The sequence below is a fragment of the Octopus bimaculoides genome, chromosome 11 (assembly GCF_001194135.2).
Source record: "Octopus bimaculoides isolate UCB-OBI-ISO-001 chromosome 11, ASM119413v2, whole genome shotgun sequence".
NCBI lineage: Eukaryota > Metazoa > Mollusca > Cephalopoda > Octopoda > Octopodidae > Octopus > Octopus bimaculoides.
In genome coordinates, this window is record NC_068991.1 from 37,166,999 (window position 1) to 37,189,181 (window position 22,183).

The 22,183-nt window shown below is 37.0% G+C and overlaps 1 protein-coding gene across 1 annotated transcript in view; it reads left to right on the forward strand.

The window, feature by feature from the left end:
* The window catches only part of LOC106869953 (dentin sialophosphoprotein), a 38,835-nt gene that overhangs the window by 6,037 nt on the left and 10,615 nt on the right, over window positions 1-22,183 (forward strand). Inside the window, exons 2-9 of the mRNA XM_014915897.2 lie at window positions 7,284-7,377; window positions 9,443-9,674; window positions 11,005-11,120; window positions 14,717-14,824; window positions 15,623-16,590; window positions 18,024-18,134; window positions 20,340-20,510; window positions 21,231-21,398. Of these exons, the coding sequence (XP_014771383.1) occupies window positions 7,284-7,377; window positions 9,443-9,674; window positions 11,005-11,120; window positions 14,717-14,824; window positions 15,623-16,590; window positions 18,024-18,134; window positions 20,340-20,510; window positions 21,231-21,398 (1,968 nt within the window). The remainder of the gene's footprint in view (window positions 1-7,283; window positions 7,378-9,442; window positions 9,675-11,004; window positions 11,121-14,716; window positions 14,825-15,622; window positions 16,591-18,023; window positions 18,135-20,339; window positions 20,511-21,230; window positions 21,399-22,183) is intronic.

Genomic DNA, 22,183 nt, shown 5'->3' on the forward strand with positions numbered 1-22,183 from the left:
AATTTGTTATTTCAGCTGAATCACTCGATCCCATTGGGATATCAAAGTTATCAGGGGTGTCAGATCTGGTCCAGAGCTTATCTTCGAATTCGATGATGGTTTTTCTAGCTAAAAGTATTATGTCAATTTTTTCTCTAGTAATTAGGGATCTATTTTTAGCAAATATGAGAGCTTTGTTCAGGAGTATAGGAGAAATGCTAGAATAGTAATTGTTGATATCGAATTGGATGAAGGAAAAATTATTATTGTTGTCAATAGAGTTAAACCAATTAAGAGCTTCATCTGTATTAATCTATAATTTAAGAGTAAGGTTAGGAATAATGAACGGTATAATATTATCTAAAATAAGCTTACTTAATCTACCAATATCAGATCTAGTTGGGCAAGGCTTTGTAGTTGGGGTAGACTTAGTGGTGTGTTGTGTTCTTGAGCAAAACACTTCCTCTCACATTCCTCTCTGATCACTTTGACACCTGACGCATGATACACCATACACCTGTTCAGACAATGTCAATTTGATGCAGAGAGTGAGCTAATGTGCAGTACAAGCATTTGATCACTATAAACAAATCATTTGTGTTGGTCATTTCGGTAAAAGCTGAATGTTTATATGCCGTCTTCGAAAGGAGAGTTCATCATGTATATATTTTTATAGATATATATTCTTTTATTCTTTTATTTGTTCAGTCATTTGACTGTGGCCATGCTGGAGCTCCGGCTTTTGTCAAACAAATCAACCCCAGCAGTTATTCTTTGCAAGCCTAGTACTTCTATTGGTCTCTTTTGCCAAACTGCTAAGTTATGGGGATGTAAACATGCCAACATAGGTTGTCAAGTGGTGATAGGGAACAAACACAAAGATACACACACAAATAGATATGTACATATGTATATATATATATATATATATATATATATACCGGAGTAAGCACATGCAATGTGCAACAAGGGAACGTGAAACTCAGAGTAACGGTTTTTTTGTTATATTTCTGCTGCTTTTAAATAAAGTATATATATATATATATATATATATATATACACACAACAGGATTCTTTCAGTTTCCATCTACCAAATCCACTCACAAGGCTTTGGTCAACCCAAGGTTATAGTAGAAGATACTTACCTAAAGTGCCATGCAGTGGGACTGAACCTGGGACCATATGGTTGGGAAGCAAGCTTCTTACCACACAGCCATGTGTGTACCTATATACACACACACACACACACACAAATATAAAGGAATAAACAATTGTCTTATTCCTTTGTTATCTCATTTTCTTATTACTTGTCTCACACATTGTTCTGAAACACACGTATATTGAGTTCTTCACCAGGTTAATGCCTAAGCGAAATAATATCTATATTTATATAGGTGCAGGTAGAATGAGTATGGGGTATGAAATTTGCTTCTCAACCACATGATTTCAAACGCAGTCCCAACGGCATAACACCTTGGGCAAGTATTTTCTACTTTAGCTCCAGGCCAATCAAAGCCTTGTGAATGGATTTGATAGCAGGAAACTGAAAGACACCTGTCATGTATTGTGTGAGTGTGTGTGTGTGTGTGTGTGTGTCCTTGTCTTGACATTGTGATAGTTGTAAACAAGTGTCATCAACATGCAAGCAGTGTCGTGTCCCACATTTCCAATCTTCCATGTAAGCATTCTTGGTCATCGAAAAATATTACTTTACATACGAACAGGCGAAGATTTGGGACAGAAAATCTGCTCAACACATTCTGATGAAAACATGCAAGCATGAAACAGTGGACATTAAAATGATGATAGGGAAGCTTGGAGACATGTATATCTAGCCAGGAAAAAAGCAGTAAAGAAGAAGTTTGCCTATGTTCAGCAACATGAGGACCAAAGATTGCCAGACAGTATGTGAGAGAAAATTGTGATGTCCTAGGAGCAATGTGTCCACATGGATGATGGTGCACTTGCATTTAATGATTCTGCAAAGAAAGAGGCTTCGAAATTTCCATTATGAAAGACTGTTGAACATGGAGAATGAATGGGAAGAGGAGAGTCTGCCAAATGTTGACCCAACTGAGGGACCAGCTATCCGAATTGACAGTACCTTGAAAGCCCCCATCAGGAATCACCACTAAGATGCTTAAAATATCTGGTAGTGTGGGTTATAGTCTAGTCACCCGCATTGTAAATCAGGTGGTACACGAAGGAGTCACACCCAATGACTGGTGCAGCAACACCATAGTCAACTGCTACAAAGGTAAAGGTGACGCTTTAGATACAAATAATTACAGAGGTATCAAGTTGTTGGGTCAGGTAATGAAGGTCATGGAGAGGGTCATAGTCCAACTAATTAGGGAGCGAGTCAGTTTAAAGGAGATGCAGTTTGGGTTCATGCCAGGGAAAAGCACCACTGATGCTACATTTCTGGTAAGACAGCTGCAGGAGAAATACCTAGCCAAAGATAAATCTCTGTACCTGGCTTTTGTTGACTTGGAGAAAGCCTTTGACAGGGTCCCCTGATCCCTTATCTGGTGATCAATGCAGAAACTAGGAATAGATAAATGGTTGGTGAGAGCTGTACAAGCCATGTACAGAGAGGCTGTCAGTAAGTTGAGGGTTGGCAATGAGTACAGCGAAGAATTCAAGGTACAAGTAGGGGTTCACCAATAAGTGATCCTCAGTCCCATCTTGTTAATCATAGTTTTCCAGGCAATAACAGAGGAAATTTAGACAGGCTGCCACTGGGGGCTTCTCACTCCTCTAAGCTGATGACCTTATTCTTATAGCTAAATCACCACCAGAACTAGAGAAGAAATTTCAGGTATGGAAAGAAGGTCTAGAATTGAAGAGCCTTAGAGTTAACATAGCAAAAACCAAAGTCTTAGTAAGTATAAAGGCACTCAGATCACAAATCCCTGCTTGACCTGTAAAAAATGGCATAGGTAGAAACTTCATAAGATGTACCCAATGTAAGATATGGGCACATAAGATGTACAGCAATATCAGAGGAAGGTTTACAGGGAAAATAGCTTTTGTGTGTAGAAGATGCACAGATACAATAAGCACCAAAAATGTACAGAAAATAGACTCTCTCAACTGCTAGGTGAGGTAAGCTAGAGGTAATAAACAGCTTCCATGATCTATGTAACAAAGTTAGTAGTGGAGGTGGATGCTCTGACAGCATAGCTATGAAAATAAGAATAGGCTGGGCAAAGTTCAGAGAGCTCCTACCTCTACTGGCAACAAAGGGCCCCTCCCCCAGAGTGAAAGACTGAGTGTATGATGCCTGTGTGTGACCAGCTGTACTACACAACAGTGGAACATGGGCTGTGACAGCTGAGGACATGCATAAGTTTGAAAGAAATGAAGTCAGTATGTTTCACTGGATGTGCAATGCTAGTATGCATGTACGACATGACAGAGTATAAACATCTTAAGAAAAATGTTGGACATAAGAGGCATCAGATGTGGTGTGCAAAAGAGATGACTGTGCTGGTATAGTCATGTGATGTATGTGGATGAGGACAGCTGTGTAAAGAAATGCCAATCTCTAACTGTGGACGGAACCTGTGGTAGAGGTAGACTCAGGAAGACATAGGACGAGGTGGTGAAGCATGATCTTCAAACTTTGGGCCTCATGAAGGCAATGACTAGCGACTGAGACCTTTGGTGATATGCTGTGCTTAAGAAGACCCATCAAGCCAAGTGAAATTGTAGTCATGGCTGATGCTGGCACCTGTGCTGGTGGCACACAAAAAGCACCTTTTGAGTGTTGGACCTCACGGAGGGAAAGTGGCCGATGCCGTAACTGGCACCCATGCTGGTGGCATGTAAAAAGCACCTTTTGAGCATTGGGCCTAATGGCAGCAAGGTGGCCAATGGGAAAAGCATCCTTTGAGTGTTGGGCCTCACGAAGGCAATGATGAATGACTAAGATCTTTGGCATTATGTCATGCTTGAGAAGATCCATCAAGCCAAGTAAAATAGCAGGCGTGGCAGATACTGGTGTCACACAAAAGCCACCCATACCAGTGGCACATAAAAGCACCCATTACACTCTCAGAGTGGTTGGCATTAGGAAGGACATCCAGCCATAGAAACCATGCCAAATCAGACTGGTGTCTGGTGCAGCCTTCCAGTTTGCCAGCATGGACAATGGGAAAATACTAATAATTAAGTTTACTCTGAAATGTTAATATGAACAGAATAAAACGAATTTTATGTAAATTGGACAAGTGCTTTTTAAGATAGAAGTTTTCAGGGTATAAATACTCAAAATGGTGCATAATGGGAAAATATTCCGAAAATAATCTTAATCCTGAAAGGGAAGAAATTCTTATCTTTTGATTAGACACAATGAATTGACAACGAAAAGATAAGTTGTTTTTTTACAGTAAATGTTTCTATTTTCGCTTTTGTTAAACACAATATTTTAATCATTTAGAAATATTTTTATGTGAATGTTATTTCAAAAATGTAAGATGTTTGTACAGTAAGTATTTATATTTTAGCTTTCTTTAAACAGACAATATTTTAATGTTTTTTAAATTATTTTCAAGTGGATTCCATTACAAAAATGTTTTTTTTGGCATATTTAAAAAATATTTTAAAGTGAAAATGACTTTAAAACTATGGTAAATATTTTGTAAAAGACCTGTTCATAACCTCAGTGTGAAATAGATTTTTCTCAAGTGCATTCAATATATCTCACCTCCAAAGATTTGACAGCTATTTCTAGCATGCCCTGCTACCATGTAACAGCTTTTGCAATAAAGGACCTGAAATACCTGTTACGTGGTAGCAGGGCATGCAAGAAATAGCAGCCAAATCCTTCCTTTTCTGGAGAAAGGAGCCGCTTGCATGTGATTTCAATGTCACATTCATTGAAAGTATGTAAAATAACCTGGAAAAGAAAAAACAAACCATGAAACAAAACTCCATTGTTAGGAAACTCAGAGTTTCTCGGTGACCCAGCAGGTAGTCTAGTATATATATATATATATATATATGTATATATATATAATGCACACACACACACACACACACACACACACACACACATATATGTACACACACTCAAGCTGTTGACATACATACATACATACGTACATACACACATAATACATACATGTATGGATATAGATATATATGTAGGTGTCAAGTTGGAGGTCAAGAATGGAACAAATTAACTCCCTTCTTATAATGCATTCTTGTTTCCATTGCCTACAAGGGGCTTAAGAGCTCTGGAAGTACATTTTAACAAGTGATATGATACACCTGGCCTCTCCCTCTTATCTAAATTTACTGGACCTCCAATTTCAGGGGTAAAATCTTAAACAAAATTTTGCTATAATTGTAAATTATCTCAGCCTTCCATGTCCTCAATGGCTTAATTCTTAACTTTGGCAGATGAAGCTAATGCTTTGTAGACAAAAACTTTGTCTGGCCAATCGTAATAGATGAGATACCAGACTACTCACTACAGTGAAATGCATCACCCATTGTCACAAAATCTTTATGCTGTGGAACCAAGCTGGTAGTTGTGAATTTGGTGGTGGTGATATGTCTGATCGATCTCCATCTAAAATGCAATCGATGTCCTCCTAAAACAATTTGCACAATGTTTTTTCATCTTTTTAAAATTTTCATCACAAAACTTTCTGAACTTTTTCAATTTTTCTATATTTAATTTTGATGTAACAGTGTATGAACTCCATTGATGGAAAGCTAATCTCACTAATATTTATTTAAATCTATCTATAACAATGTAGATCAACACTGCATGGATCACTCAACATCTTTTATTAACTTAGGTATATCCAAGGGGTTTTTAACAATAAGACTGCTAAAATTTTCATAACCAATGTGGATTTTATACATTAATAGTGTGTTTATATTTAAATTACATTATACACTGAATACAACAATTTGAAACAGAAAAGAGAAGCTGGCCCATATGATGGAACTTATATATATCTGTCATTTGCTGAATGGTAAAATACAAAGTTTAAGTACTGTTAGTGTTTGTGTTTGTCTTGTCTCTCTCAGGGTGTTTGGGCTAAATTTGACAGTTGGCATAAAAGGAAAAGCAAACAATATTTTATCCAGAAATAAAGTATTTTAAAACACCAAAAAATATCAACTAGATTATGACTGGGGGAAAACAGTTTACATAAAGTAGTCACCCTAAGCTTCTACCACAGGTGGCTCCGGAACCTGGTGCATGCATTCCCCACTATATCTCTGGGAAGATCTTTGAACACCTCCTTAACTCCCATCCTGGTTGGACTGGTGTTGTGGACAGAGCTGGTTGGTGTCTTTCTCAACTGTGCCCCACACATGGTTGGGGGAATTAGGAAGCCAGAAATTGGATCTGGTGAAGTCATAGAAATTCTCTGACAATCACTTCTGACTCTAGAGGTAAGGCAAGGAGCTGAATCTTGCTGTCATACATATGGTCTTCAAGCAGTAACCCTTTCCAGCTAGGGATTGAGCACACTCTCTAGCTGCTTCATATAGCCATCTGCATTGAGCTTGAGGCCCTGTTCAAACATACAGGTGTAAATTCTGGCAGACATAATAAGAATGCCTGCAATGCCCCTTCCTACTGGTTACAGCTTCATAATTTCCATTGCAGCTGTCCATGTCATGTCTTACAGCCTTTACAGTGTTCACAAAGCCTTGAGCAGCAGTCATGATGTTGGCATTTTGATACCTAACACAAATCCTGGTGATAAAGGTAACTCTTTTCCAGCATAAAGATGGCTTCCAGTCCTCCATGTCAACTAACTTTTCCTCAACTACAGCTTTAATCTTTGATTGTTCAGTGGTAATTAAAGCTGTTCTTGAAATAAGAAGACACAAAAAATCGTTGAATTTAGCCAGAACACCTTCTAGTTTATTTATATTTACATTTGTTTAATGCAATTTCAGTTAAGTTCACCTACAATTTATCACAGAAGAGTTCACTGCCATCAATTCACCATGAAGAAAGTTCACCGCCATCAATTCACCATGAAGAAAGTTCACCATGAGAAAAGTTCACTACAAAGAAAGTTTACTGAGAAAATATATCCATAGTATCTCACCGGTAATAGTTCAAAACTATTTTATTTACAAAAAAAAATGAGAATAATTGAAGTTGAAAAATTATGTCAAAACATTTGTCCAGTGAACTTTCCTTGTGGTGAATTGATGACAGTGAACTTACTTTAGTTTAATGCATCATATGATTTAATAATCCAACTAATGTTTAATTATTTTTTTCTTATTTACTTTTCCTTTTTTTTTTGTCTTTATTTCAGTCTGCAATACCTGGAGATACACCATCTCCACCTTGTCCTCACAGCAATGACACAAATTCATTTTATTTTTCTACATACACGGACAATAACACAGGTATATATATATATATATTTCTTTTTTGCAAACAATTTACAGATGTAAGTGCTACCAGTTGAAAGCTCCACATACCAGATGCTAGCAAGTTTATGGTGTCATCAGGAGAGAATGTGCCATTTCAGGGCTTTCCTCTTGACAACATCATTGCACGCACAACCCCACTCACTGAAATGAGGCTCTGTTTTCTGGTTGTCAGGTTTCACTCAATATTCTTCTAGCCATTGCTCATCATCTCTTCCTAACCAAATCCAGTGGCTTGCCTTTTCCACTGTAGTCAGAATATCACTCATGGTGGTATTTACTATATGATGAGTCAGGCTTAGTCTACAGTTTCTAGTGTGGTACAACAAATGAGAGAAGGCTCAGTAGTAATTGGTCATAGTTGTAGAATGTATTGATCATAATTCTGGTTCAATCCCTCTGCATGGTACCTTGTGCAAGTGTCTTCTATAGTAACCTGCAGCCAACCAAAACCTTCATTATACCAAGTTCATTGTGCAGAATATTCTCAGCTCTCTCAGAAGTTATGCTGGTAGCATTGGTTGTTTGATTTATAGCCAATTGCTGTTATCCATTATCATGTGACAAACATGATCAATGTTCTCCTCGGTGATGGCAGTTGCAAGATGTCCAAACTTTGAGTCATTTTTCAAGACTCTCCATTCTCCTCCTAAATTCAGTGGCCCACTGTTGCACCGTTTGATAAAGCTGGAACATAATTACTTAATGTAGCAATGATAACAGCATGAATGTCATTGGGGGCTAAACCCTTTTATCTACAAGTTAAGTGATGGTGGGACACACACATACACACACACACATGCACGCACGCACACACACACACACACACACACACACACACACACACACACACACACACACATGCACACATGACAGACTTCTTTCAGTTTCCATCTACCAAGTCCACTCACAAGGTGTTGGTCAGCCTGAGGCTATAGCAGAAGACATTTACCCAAGGTACCACACAGAGGGACTGAATCTGGAACAATGTAGCTGGGAAGCAAATTTTTACCACACACCAATGTCTGCAACTGAAAATGTTGTTCGCAGACACTACAGAAAATTGAACTCTTCCTCTCTAATTCCGGCTGAGCTAAATGACCCCTGATGTTGTGATTATTTTTTTTACATATATCTATTAGTCTATCTATGTCCCTCTACTCTTATATGTATCCAGTGTAACCTAGTTCAGTGTATGTCCCAGTGTCTAATTTATATATCTCTGCTCATATGTGCATCTATAAATGTGTATTGACATATATTTATACATGTATCTGTATGCACCTTACATGGGTGTGTGAATATATATGCATATGTACATGTGTATATCTATATGACACGTAAAAGCACCTACTACACTCTCTGAGTGGTTGGCATTAGGAAGGGCATCCAGCTGTAGAAACTCTGCCAAATTTAGATTGGAGCCTGGTGTTGCCATCCGGTTTCACCAGTCCTCAGTCAAGTCGTCCAACCCATGCTAGCATGGAAAGCGGACGTTAAACGATGATGATGATGATGATGATGATTAACACACAAATGTGTATTGTACATGGATGTATACGTATCTTTGTACCTGTAGTCATGTCTCTCTGCATCTGCCCCTCATTTGTGTCTTGGAGGACATAAGAGCACAGCAGCAAAATATACTGCAAAAAAAAGAAACACAGGCATCAGGGTCTCCCTGTTTCACACTACTCTCTACTGGAAAAGGCTCAGAGTGTGTGCCCCCAAATTTTACTCTGGCTTTCATGTCTTTACGGACAGCTTTCAGTGTTTTTACAAACTTTTGAGGGCATCCAAATTTAGACAAAACCTCCTCCATTGTGTAAGATATGCATAAGATAGTTTAAAAACTGTCATCTGCATGACTCATTAGAGCAATCTGTGTTCTCACACCAGCTACAAAGCATGACTATTTTGTTTCATTTTAATTGTAATATCAGAACTGAATAATGACAGTAATGGGAGCTGTTTTTTTTTTTCTTTTTTATTTCTCTACCTCTTGAATGGAATAACTTGACTTGCAATGTTTACACTCAAGTGAATCCTAACAGAACCAAAGGGAACAACAAGGAGAATATTTCAGCAAAAACATATCCTGAGTTCTTCAAATATAATATTAACTTCAATGAGTATTTAAGAGGGGTTCCAGAAAATGAGTACGCTAATTATTTTGAAGGATTTAATGAAATCAGAAGACTTGACCACATTTTGTATGAGAAGCTCACCAAGGAGAAAGAAGCTAAGATGCAGAGTGCTCTTTTACAAAAACAGTAAATTTTAAAACTTTTTATTAGTATCTTTATTACTCTTTCTCTTTTTACTCTCTTTTTACTCTTTTTACTTGTTTCAGTCATTTGACTGAGGCCATGCTGGAGCACTGCCTTTAGTCGAGCAAATCGACCCCAGGACTTATTCTTTGGAAGCCTAGTACTTATTTTATCAGTATCTTTTGCCAAACCGCTAAGTTACAGGGATGTAAACACCACCATCGGTTGTTAAGCAATGTTGGGGGGGGGGCAAACACAGACACACAAACATACACACACATACATCCATATATATATATATATACGACGGGCTTCTTTCAGTTTCCGTCTACCAAATCCACTCACAAGGCTTTGGTCAGCCTGAAGACACTTGCCCAAGGTGCTACGCAGTGGGACTGAACCCGGAACCATGTGGTTGGTAAGCAAGCTACTTACCACACAGCCACTCTTAATTTGAAAAGTATATCCAAAAATGTACATCTTGTTTACATACTTAAAAATGATTTCAAATCTCACTGAGCTCAACTTTACTTTCAATAAAATAAAATATCAGTTAACTGAGGTCGATGTATTCAACTTATTCCCCACCCCTAATTTAAGGCCTTGTGCCTATAGCAGAAAAGATTACTATTATTATTATTGAGTGAGAGAGCAGTGCATGCCATCAAAGTGACACTGGGATAAAATATAAGAAGCCCAATACACCTGTCGTGATTACCTGTCTGATAAGGGTACATCAGGCACATGTGTCACAACCATATGATTCAAATTCTGCTGAGGTTGACTTTGCCTTTCATCCTTTCAGGATTGATAAATTAAGTACCAGTGAAACACTGGGGTCGATATAATCGACTAGCCCCTCTCCCAGAATTTCAGGCCTCGTGCCTTTAGTAGAAAGGATTATTATTATCATTCTTACTACTATTATTATTATTATTATTATTATTATTATTATTATTATTATTATTATTATTATTATTATTATTATTATTATTGTTCAGTAGTTTTATTTTTATAACGTGCTTCCACTTCACTACTGAGCGCAGCTCTGTGTGCCTTGGGTATGTGCTCTGGTTTGCTGTGATGCTCTTATGGTTACCGTATTGAAAGTGTTTTGCGTAGGATGTGTGCAGTGCCCATTATTATTATTATTATTATTATTATTATTATTATTATTATTATTATCATTATTATGATGATGATGATGATTATTAAGATTACTTTTGTGCGATATCTTTTTCTCTTACTCCAAGTCATTGTGTCCTGTTGTTTTTGTTATATTTCTTAAAACATTTTTTTGAAAATCCATCAAAATACATGTTTAATTTGTTAGATTACTTGAAGAGTTGGAAAAGATAAAGAAAACTGGAAGAATAGAAATGAGGGATGAAAAAGCCAACACTGAAAAGTTCTTTGCCCTGACCTACTCACCAAAGCATCGTAGCAGCAGTAAGAATTACTTTTATTATAATAAAGTTTTACATTTTCTGAACAATAGACCTCATTTTTTTGTAGTTTTTCATGTTTTACACCATATTTTAGTTGGTTCAGACTCTATTTCTTACACTCGGATACATATTTAATGTGGTGCCCCAGCATGACCACAGCTCATGAGATGAAATGTGTTAAAGAGTATTTATAATTCCCTGGAGTTGGTCTGAACTCAGGGACTTCATTTCTAATGCAGTGTTTCAGTATCATCATTATCTTTCAACAGCTGTTCTCCATACTGGCATGTGTTGGACAGATTAATAGGAGTTGGTCAGCTCGAGAGCTGCCAGGGCTCCAATTGTGTTTTGGCATGGTTTCTATGGCTGGATGCCCTTCCTAGCACAAAGTACTTTACAAAGTGTACTGAGTGATTTTATCAGCACAGGCAGTTTTATGTGACACCAGCACAGGTGCTTCTAAGTGACACTGGCACAATGCTTTTATGTGACACTGGCACAGGTGTTTTTATGTAACACCAACATGGGTGCTTTTATGTAACACTGGAACAGGTGTTTTTTATGTGACACCAGCATGGGTGATTCTATGTGGCGCTTGCACAAGTGCTTTTATGTGGTACTGGCACCCATGAGCCTGCAAGACTTGGATCTCTCTGCTGAAAGTGAGATGTTGAGAACATGCCTGTATACATGGACAGCCACAATTTTACTTAGATTGGTGTGTCTTCTCAAGTACAGCAAACCACTAGAAGTCTTGGTCCCTTGTCATTTTCTGTTAGATGTAGCATCTGAAGATTCTTCCTCACCACTTCATCTTACATCTTCTACACACACACACACACACACACACACACACACACACACACACACACACACACACACACACACACACACACACACACACACACACACGTGCACTCACACACAGTGGTCTTCTTTTAGTTTCCATTTACTAAATCTAAATCCACTAACAAGATATTGGTTGGCCTGTGGTAGAAGACACCCAAGTTGGCATGCAGTTGGACTGAACCCAGAACCATGTGGTTGGAAAACAAACTTCTTACCACACAGCCATGCATGATAGCAGTGATTTGAATATAGGATCAAAAGAGACATTAGTCATCGTCTACTGCAGTATTCTTTTGTATTCGGTGAACCAGACAGTGAAGTTAGGAAATAGCTTGTTAATTTTAAGTGGGTACCATATTTTTACCCCTTAATTAGAGAATGAAAGGCAGTATCTATGATTCTTATTTTACCAGAGCTTTTTATAAAGGTAGGGAGGACGTTATCCTCTTAGAAAGGACCTGACCTGAATGCTTGTAATAAACTGGAGCCTGTTAAAGATCTGCAAAGACTAGATGATGGATTGAGTTGGCCATCCAAGAACCAAGAATGCAAACAAGCTGAAATATATTCTGCAAACCACCTCATCTGCTGTTCTCACAATTCCACTAAGCGGTTGCTCTAGACTGGTATTTTATTTTATTGATCTATCCCTGAAAGAATGAAAGGCAAAGTTGACCTTGGTGAGATTTGAGTACAGAGAACCAGAATGAATACTGCAAGGGATTTCATCTAACAATTCTGCCATTTTCCTGGTGAAGGCATGGCATAATGAATCCACCAAAATCTGAAGCATACACCTTGCAGTTGTTAATCATTCATGTAGCCTATGCTCATAACCACTATGTGCATGTGTGTGTATGAATATTCACATGTATGTGTGCATGTGTGTGTGCACATGCATTCATATGTGTATATGTGTATGTATACATCTTGTTCTCTTTGCACCACTGATAACATTAGTCAGTCAGCTGTTTTACTCTACAGTATTTGGCATCTTTATGACTGTGATTTGAACCTTTAAAACCAAAACCTAGCTGAAATTAAAGCAAAAACAATTTTTTAAAATAACCTTATCTCATTACACATGCTGGATGAACAAATTGAAGCATGCCGGGCAAAATGCATAGTGGCATTTCGTCAATCTTTATGTTCTGAGTTCAAAATCTGTTGAGGTTAGCTTTCAGGGTTGATAAAATAAGTACAAGTTGATCACTGGGGTAGACATAATTGTCTTACCCTGTCACCCAAAATTGCTGGCCTTGTGCTAAAATTTGAAATCAGTATTATGTGAGGCAGTGGAGGAGCTATTATGTGGTCACTTGAGTTCCTACAATTAGCATTTAGTTTTTTTGTAAACCATACAATATCATCTTAAAAAAGTATTAGTATTTCATAATGTGGTCCATTGTACACACATTGTCAGTTTCTTTTCGCCATTTTCATGTCCATTTTCCAATCTGGCATGAATTGGACATTTGAACAGGATCAAACAAATCAAAGGACCACAACTTGCTCCAGTGTCTCAAAACTATCTCTGCAAAGGAAAACATAAAAAAAAGATGCCTTCATAATTGAATGTCTTTCATTACAGTTTTGGTAAATTCAAGATAAACATGGAACTAAACAGCAATAAACAACAAATGAAAGGTACTTTTGATAATGTAGTCCTGTGTAAAGAAGTGCTGATCCCTAACTGTAGAGGGAACCTGTGGAAGAAGTGGACCCAGGAAGACGTGGGATGGGGTGGTGAAGTATGATCTTCAGATGTTTAGTCTCATGGAGATGATGACAAGAAACCAAGACCTTTGGCGATTTGCTATACTTGAGAAGACACATCAAGCTAAGTGAAATCGTTGTCATGGCCAGTGCCAATGACATATAAAAGGCATCCATGTCAGTGACAGGTAAAAAGCACCCCTGCTGGAGAAACATAGAAGGCATCTGGTACACTCTGTATAGTGGTTGGCATTTGGAAGTGTATCTAGCCATAGAAACCAGGCTGACCAGTCCCAGTCAGACCGGCTAACCCATGCCAGCTTGGAAAATAGATACTAAATGAGGATGATGTTGATGATGATGATGATGATGAGACACTGTTTGAAAGGAAGATAGGAGAGCCATACCTGTTATGCCTTTGGTGATATGTCTACCCAATCAAAGCTGACCTTTAGGACTGAAAACTATCAACAACTTAACATCAAACCCTGTTTCTTTTTTCTTTTTGTGTTACCTGCACTAAGTGGAGGCGCAATGGCCCAGTGGTTAGGGCAACGGACTCACGGTCATAGGATCGCGGTTTCGATTCCCAGACCGGGCGTTGTGAGTGTTTATTGAGCGAAAACACCTAAAGCTCCACGAGGCTCCGGCAGGGGATGGTGGTGAACCCTGCTGTACTCTTTCACCACAGCTTTCTCTCACTCTTACTTCCTGTTTCTGTTGTGCCTGTATTTCAAAGGGTCAGCCTTGTCACGCTGAATATCCCTGAGAACTATGTTACGGGTACATGTGTCTATGGAGTGTTCAGCCACTTGCACGTTAATTTCACGAGCAGGCTGTTCCATTGATCAGATCAACTGGAACCCTCGACGTCGTAAGCGACAGAGTGCCAACACACCTGCACTAATTTTTTTGTGTTTAACTTTTGAGTTTAGTCAAACTAAATCCCAATTACATAACAACTGTATTGTCATAAATGACAACAAGTGGATTGAATACACATAGTTAACATTATTATAATTCTATTTACAGAGAAAGATGACACTACAGATAGTATTTTTGCATATTCGCCTTTCTTCAAAACTGAACAACTAAAATCAGAAGATGATACCGAAAGTGATTCTTCTCGATCAATGTCAAGTGAGTTGTTGTCCTTTCTTTATGCTTCTTCCTTAGTTGATAGCACAGTGGCTGTGACACTAGAAAACCAGTCAAGAAGTTGCAAGGTCTTGTCTCAACATCAGAAATGTACTGTATCTATGACAGAAATGTCTTAACTTAAAATGGCCCAAACCATCTCATTATAACTGAGAAGACACATCAAGCTGAGTCACATCAAGCTAAGCCAACAAATATCTCATTATGCTATGAGATATTTGTTGGCTTTTGACTGTGACATACTGGGAGCCTATCCAGCTGGTGATTTGTTTCTTATCCCTATATTGGCAAAAAAACTAGAGGTAAGCTCTGGCTTAGACAGCTGCAAAGAACAGATGGGAATTTCTAATAAAAATCTAGTCAAACCACTGTTACATTGTGGCTCTCTGATATTTTACTTTGCTTTTACGTAATCTGATTCATCTTGAACATTGTTGCTGATCTTTCATCAAATGCAGTGTGTAGGATCAATTTCATCTGTTATTTCATTAATTTCATCATCATCATCATCATCGTCATCATCATCATCATTATTGTTGTTGTTGTTGTCATTGTCATCCTCATCATCATTATCAGTCACCATAATCACCATCATTTTCAACATTATTGTTATGATCATATAGATCATCATAGTCTTCACCCAGTCTTTTATTAGCATAAAAATTACGGCTGTCTGCATGACTTGGTCTTCCTTGTCATAACCATTTTCATCATGATCATCATCAACATCAATATTGCGTTCATATATTAACTACCTATTGTATGTTGTAATTATTGTAGCTATGGTGAATGAGTATACTGAAAAGAAAACTCAGGATCTCATATTGGACGATGAAGCCCATTTTCTTGAAGACATCGGGTACAGTAGTGAGAATGTCAAAGACAAAATTCTCCAAAGTGAACTATCCTCTGCTGATATTGTTAAGGATACAAACTCAGTCAAAGACATTATTAATGAAATTTCAAACGAAGGCCTCAAGGATGAAACCACTGACAAAAAGTCTTTGAATCAAGAAGTTAGTGATATGATGTCAGACCCAGTGTCATCCTATGATTTCAAGTTAGTTCAAGTTACCAATGATAATTCCCTGAGCTCAACACCGACTAATGTGAATCCTGACCAAATGAGACTCAGTGTTGCTGGCTCAAACCAAAATATCAGCTGTGAGCCTCTAACTCAGGTACCCAGTGATGTGGTCTTAGACCAAGTGGTGCTCAGTGGTACAGGCTCAAGCCAAAATATCAATATTGAATCTCCAAATAAAGTCCCCAGTGATGTGGTCTTAGACCAAGTGGTGCTCAGTAATAAAGGCTCAAGTCAAAGTATCAGTATTGAGTCTCCACATCAAGCACCCAGTGATGCAGTGTTGGACCAAGTGGAACTCAGTAATACATACTCAAACCAAAATATCAGTAGTGAGTCTCCAGCTCAAGCACCTAGTGGTGTGGACTCAGATCAAGTGGGTCTCATTAGTGAAGATTTGAGCCAATATATCAACAATAAGTCACTCAATCAATCACCCAGTGAACTAATAGAACTCAGTGGGACAGACACAAGTCAGGCATTGAAGGAAGTAGTCTCAAGTGAAATACGACTGTCATTTAGTAATGAGTCTCTCCATCAATTAGAACTCAATGAAATGCCATTTAGTCTGGTGCAAATCAAGGAGACAGCCTCAAGTCAGGATGAAGAACATAGTCAGATGAAGAAGAAAACCAAAAAGAACTTTATTAAAAGAAACATTCAGGTAGATAATTTTATTAGATTGCATTGCTGCTGCTATTGTTGTTTAGCTTCAAGTGAATCCTATTTGTACAGGTCTATGTTGAAAACTGTTTAAGCCATAACCATTCTCTGTGATGTATCCTTCATTTTCAAAGCAGCAGCAGGTGAATTTTGAAGAAAGTTGGCTGCTCTCTTTAGCCTGTAGAGGTTCTGGAATGGAGAAACCTTTGACTACTGTAAACTTTTTAGTTTTGTTTTCTTTGTATTTTAATTTCACTTCACACTGGTTGTGATTTTGTTCCCTCCCCAATCATCACAACTACAAGTACCAGACATCTATTGATGTTTGAGTCATTTAATTAATCTATACCACACAAATTTGTGATCTTCCACCAAATGTATTCATGCATATACATACATACATACATGGTGATTGCTCTCTCTCTTTACAGATGACTGCCATCTCTTTCTACCTTCTATCAATGACATTTCTGACTCTCCATCCATGATCTCTCAGATAACTATTCAGTCCTGTTGTAGATATGCACGGTTTGAAGCATAGGTGACAGACAAAAGATGTTACTTACTGTGTGATTTCTTCTGGTTAGGTCTGATCACATTTCCACTCTTCTATCTCCATAGGACTTTCAGTAGATTGCATAACAAATGAGGTCACCGTAAAGAGACATCTATACATCATGGGATTATTGTAGTAAATGCTTGAACAAAACAAATACTACTTTCTGAGTCTCTATGATTAGTACCTAGAGACAGGTCAGAGCAAGATGACAAGTAATTATATTAAACTGCAGGTTTTACATCAGAGTGTCTCTCTCGTAGAAGGATGATGTGACTCCAGCTAGGGCTCCTTCCCTCCCAGTGGTTTTACTGCATACCTTGACACCAACTAAAGGTATTTCTGCATCCTTGCACTCTGGTGGAATGTCATCACACATGCTTGTTAGCTCTTTGTTGTTGTTGTTGTTGTTGTTGAGGTAGTGAATGTCATACATCATGATTTTTTAATTTATTCAAAATACTTTCTGTCCAGAGAAATACCATATTGTAACCAAACTAACTGATACTTTATAGAAAAAGTCAGAGCTAATATCAAAATGCTGTCACAGCTATCAAAATATTAGTTTCTTGTAAAGGGAATAAAACCGCTTTTAAAAGTAACACATATATTCACTTGAATCTTCTCAGTTTATTACTTCTTATTTTATTGACCTCAGAAGAATAAAAAATACAGAGGACTCTTATGGGATTTGAGCCCCGAACCAAGAAGTGCTGAAAGGAAATGCAGCCATTCAGAGCTTTATTGTTTTGGTCAACTATATGATCTTTATAGGGACCAAGTATTCAACAATACAGTTTCTTTTTGTTTCATCTTCCTTTTATTTTATTTTTTTTACATTCTTAGTTTTAATTGTATTTATTTCTGTTTGATTTCAGTTGGCTAAAGATGCTGATAGTGTAGTTTCTATGACACCTGAAGAGAAAAACAGAATTGAGAATTTGCTTCAAGACTTGGATACATTGTATGAAACTCCTAAAGAAATACAGGTGAGACAACTTTTGAGATTTTTGAGATAGATATGATAATGATAATTTGACTTATATTTTTACATTGTGCATTGGACTTCATGGAGGAAAAGTGGCTGAGTTCCTTTTGGGTGTTGGGCTTCACAAAGGCAATGACCAAGACCTTTGGCATTATGTCATGCTTGATAAGAAAACCCATCAAGCCAAGCAAAATCACAGTCATGGTAGATACCAGTGTCATGCAAATGCTGGTGGCACATAAAAGCCCCCGTTACACTCTTGGTGTAGTTGGCATTAGGAAGGGCATGCAGCCATAGAAAACCATGCCAAATCAGACTGGAGTTTTGGTGCAGCCTTTCAGCTTATCAACCCTGGTCAAACTGTCCAATTCATGCCAGTATGGACAATGGATGTTAAATGTTGATGATGATAATGATTTTATCAGAGGAAGTATGTATGAGAAATATTACATGACAGTATTGTTGTTATTTTGATGGTAGTGGTGTAGTGGTGGCGGTGGTGTGGTGGTGGTGGTGGTAGTGGCTGTTGTTTTTCTGCAGGTACTTAATAACTCCATGATGCCAAATTTTGTTGATTTTCAAGAGAAGTCCCTACTAGTTACATTTGAAGTCTTCTTTGAATAGTCAGATGTCAGTTTTCTTGGAATGAAATAATGCTGTTATTAATAAAGAAAGTTGAAATTAATGCACGCAAGATTTCACAGCTCTAGCATAACCCCTTCATAGCTTTGAACTTTTCAGCCCACCCTCATATCAACACTATATCTAAACATATGTCTATATCTCTATCTGTCATATATATATCTAAAATAGATATATGTATGACAGCCAAGATAAAACTGAAAGCTTGTATTTTTCTGAATGGAGTAAAAAAATCAAAGAGTAGGGAACTACAAATAACTTGGAAGTCATATCTCCAAATCTAAGAGCGATATAGAAATCAGGATTAGTAAAGTGTGGAGGGTGCTTAACTGTAAGGATGATATGGAAATCTAATTTTCCATGGAGCACTAAAATAGACTTCAGGTTTTCATTTGAATAAATTTTAGTTCATAGTTCAATCACATGGTCACTAACAGCTTCCATGATGAAACCTTTAAAGGATTCACACACTAGCACACTCCATGCTGTTCTAAATATCTAATGATGTTGACACATGTCTAACAAAGAGCTATACCAAGATGTTCCATTTATCACAAACAAAGTATTGGTCACTGCTGGTGAAGGAAGAACAATATCAGAAGGTGCTTGGTGTATTATCCAAGAGATAATGCCAGAGACAATACAGAGGAATGGAAAATGCATATCAGTAATGCAGAGAAATTCTCAGCACACTAATTAACTAACTAATTAACTAAGTAATTAACTAACTAACTAACTAATTATATATAATCCATCTGGCATATATAAATAGTTTAAAGAATTAGTAGTTAACTCTAGAGGTGACTAACTTGAATAACAAAATCTTCAAAGCATTGATAAAGTTCTGCATACAATTAAGTGTTTGGATCACTATCAAAAGACTTCCTCTTCAATGAGGAATTCAAAAGAAGATACAAAAGAGTGATTTGCTGTCACTTTTTCTAGATTCAAAAAAAAATTTAGGTCTCTTGAGTTTATGGAACACTCATTAATTTCACAGAAATTTGATTCTACTGTTTACAATGGTAAATTGTATCTTCACATGGTACCACTTTATGTGAAGTGCATCAAGTATGCAGTGTAGTCACCAATTACCCAATGAGTTGACACCCACTGTTTACAATGGTAAACTATATCTTTACATACATGTTACTGCTTCACTGTAACATGAACTGGGTGATTAAGAGGTAAATTTCTCTTCTAAGAGATCAGTACTTTACTGGTATATGAACAAGCTTCAGTTTGTATGCTCAATGCTGTCTGAAAGCATGGGTACACTGGGCAGCTGTGTTGGGTTCTCACAGGTCTGCGAGCCCAATAATAATTGGTGTCATTGTGTATGTTGAGATTCTGGTGCATTGCTTTGCAAAAGGGTCTGTAATATTGTTAATATGGTACTATGTATACTGACAACTGCTTTATCTAACCAAACAAAAGCAATAAAATATTTCTGAAAATATAAATTGAAAGAAAACAAAACTACTTTATTTAGTGATATATTTTCAATTTTTTTCTTCATTATTTTTCCCTTCTTTCTTTTATTATTATTATTTTTTTTTTATAGATTTCTGATTTGGCAACTAAGGATTCCTTATCATCTCAAAGAGAAGATGGATTCTTGAGCAGCCTGGAAGATAAAACCAGTCTTGCTGAAATAGATTACAAACTGAGATATTTGATGACACCATCAGAATTTGAAATGATTGCTTTGAAACATCGATCACCAACTCCCACTGTTAAGTATTGCTTGGAGTACATTTTTTTATTGTTTCATGTTCAGTTTGAACATCTGTTAGTCTATGGTTGCTAGTAGAGCATAAGTAGGCAGGGAACTACAAAGAGTTGACATTCAGTGGGTATGGTGGGTTAAGATAGTAATTACTGGAGCTTGGGTGAGAATAAGATGAAAATGAATATGTTTGATGAATTTGGGTCAAGGTGGTATGCTACTGAGCTAATTCTGAGAAGTAGAGATTATTGTAGTAGTGGTAGAAAACTTAGAATGACAGGAGACAATATATCTATGGGCTAGAGGTTTCATATTTACATGTTTTCCAAAATTATATACAAAGTTCTAAAAAGTTTATTTGGAACATTTTCTGTATTAAAAGAGTATTAAAACCAATATTTAATGTATTTAAAAGTTGTTGGTGATTATTCCTTCAGCATCACAATATATTCACATTCACATTGTGATGATAGAGGAACATGTCTAATTATCGATAGAAGTTTTGTTAACTTTTCACTTGATATTAGATCTTTGAGTGGGTTTAGAAAAAGCAATGATAAAACCATCTCAATGTATAGTTTGTCATATAATACAAAAAACAACAGCCATAGCTTTAAAATGATTGATTCAAATGAATTTCAATATACTTGGGTAGATTTATGATATTTAATTATATGAACTGATGCAAATTTATATTAATTCGTTAAAATTTTGTTGTCACAACAGCAACGCATATTTAGCACTGTCTCACCACCATCTGATACTTTTGGACTGAAACAATTTGGTGAGAAAATTTTATTGGATTCAAAAGAAGAAAGAAATATGAAAGAAAGGATGAAGAAAATCGATGAACAATTGTATGACATCAACACTAGAAATTTTGACTATTCAGATGTAAGAGAACATTTTTACATATTGACTTCTTTGATCTCTACTCTTGACTGATTCAAGACTCCAACTTCCACCTCAGTTATAAAAATAATAATAATAATGCTTTTAGATTTCAGCACAAGGCCAGCAATCTTAAAGGATGGGGCAAGTTGATGACATTGACCCCCAGTTCTTGACTTTATTCTATTGATCTCATGAGGATGAAAAGCAAAATTGGCCATCGTGGTATTTCAAATCAGAACACAAAGGGTCAAAAAATTGCTACTAAGCATTATGTCCGACATGCTAATGATTCCATTAGCTCATTACCTTAATAATAATAATAATGGTTTCATATTTTTTTGCACAAGGCCAGCAAATTTGAGGACGACGTTAAGTGGATTACATCGACCTGTTTACAACGGGCACTTATTTCATCAACCCTATGTGTGTGTGTATGACATGGCTGTGTGGTAAGAAGCTTGCTTTCCAACCACATGGTTCCCATTTCAGTCCCACTGTGTGGCACCTTTGGCAAGTATCTTCTACTATAATCCCAGGTTGGCTAAAACCTTATGAATAGATCTGGTAGATGGAAACAGAATGAATCCTGTCATATATCTATCTGTCTGTCTATCTTTCTATCTATCTGTCTGTCTGTCTGTCTATCTGTCTGTCTATCTATCTCTATATATAATCTGAATAAGAAGACAAAGAAATTCGTTAACACACCTTTGCAATTGTTTCTGTACCATCTCTGCTTTGAACGTATATATATAAATATATATATATATATATATATATATATA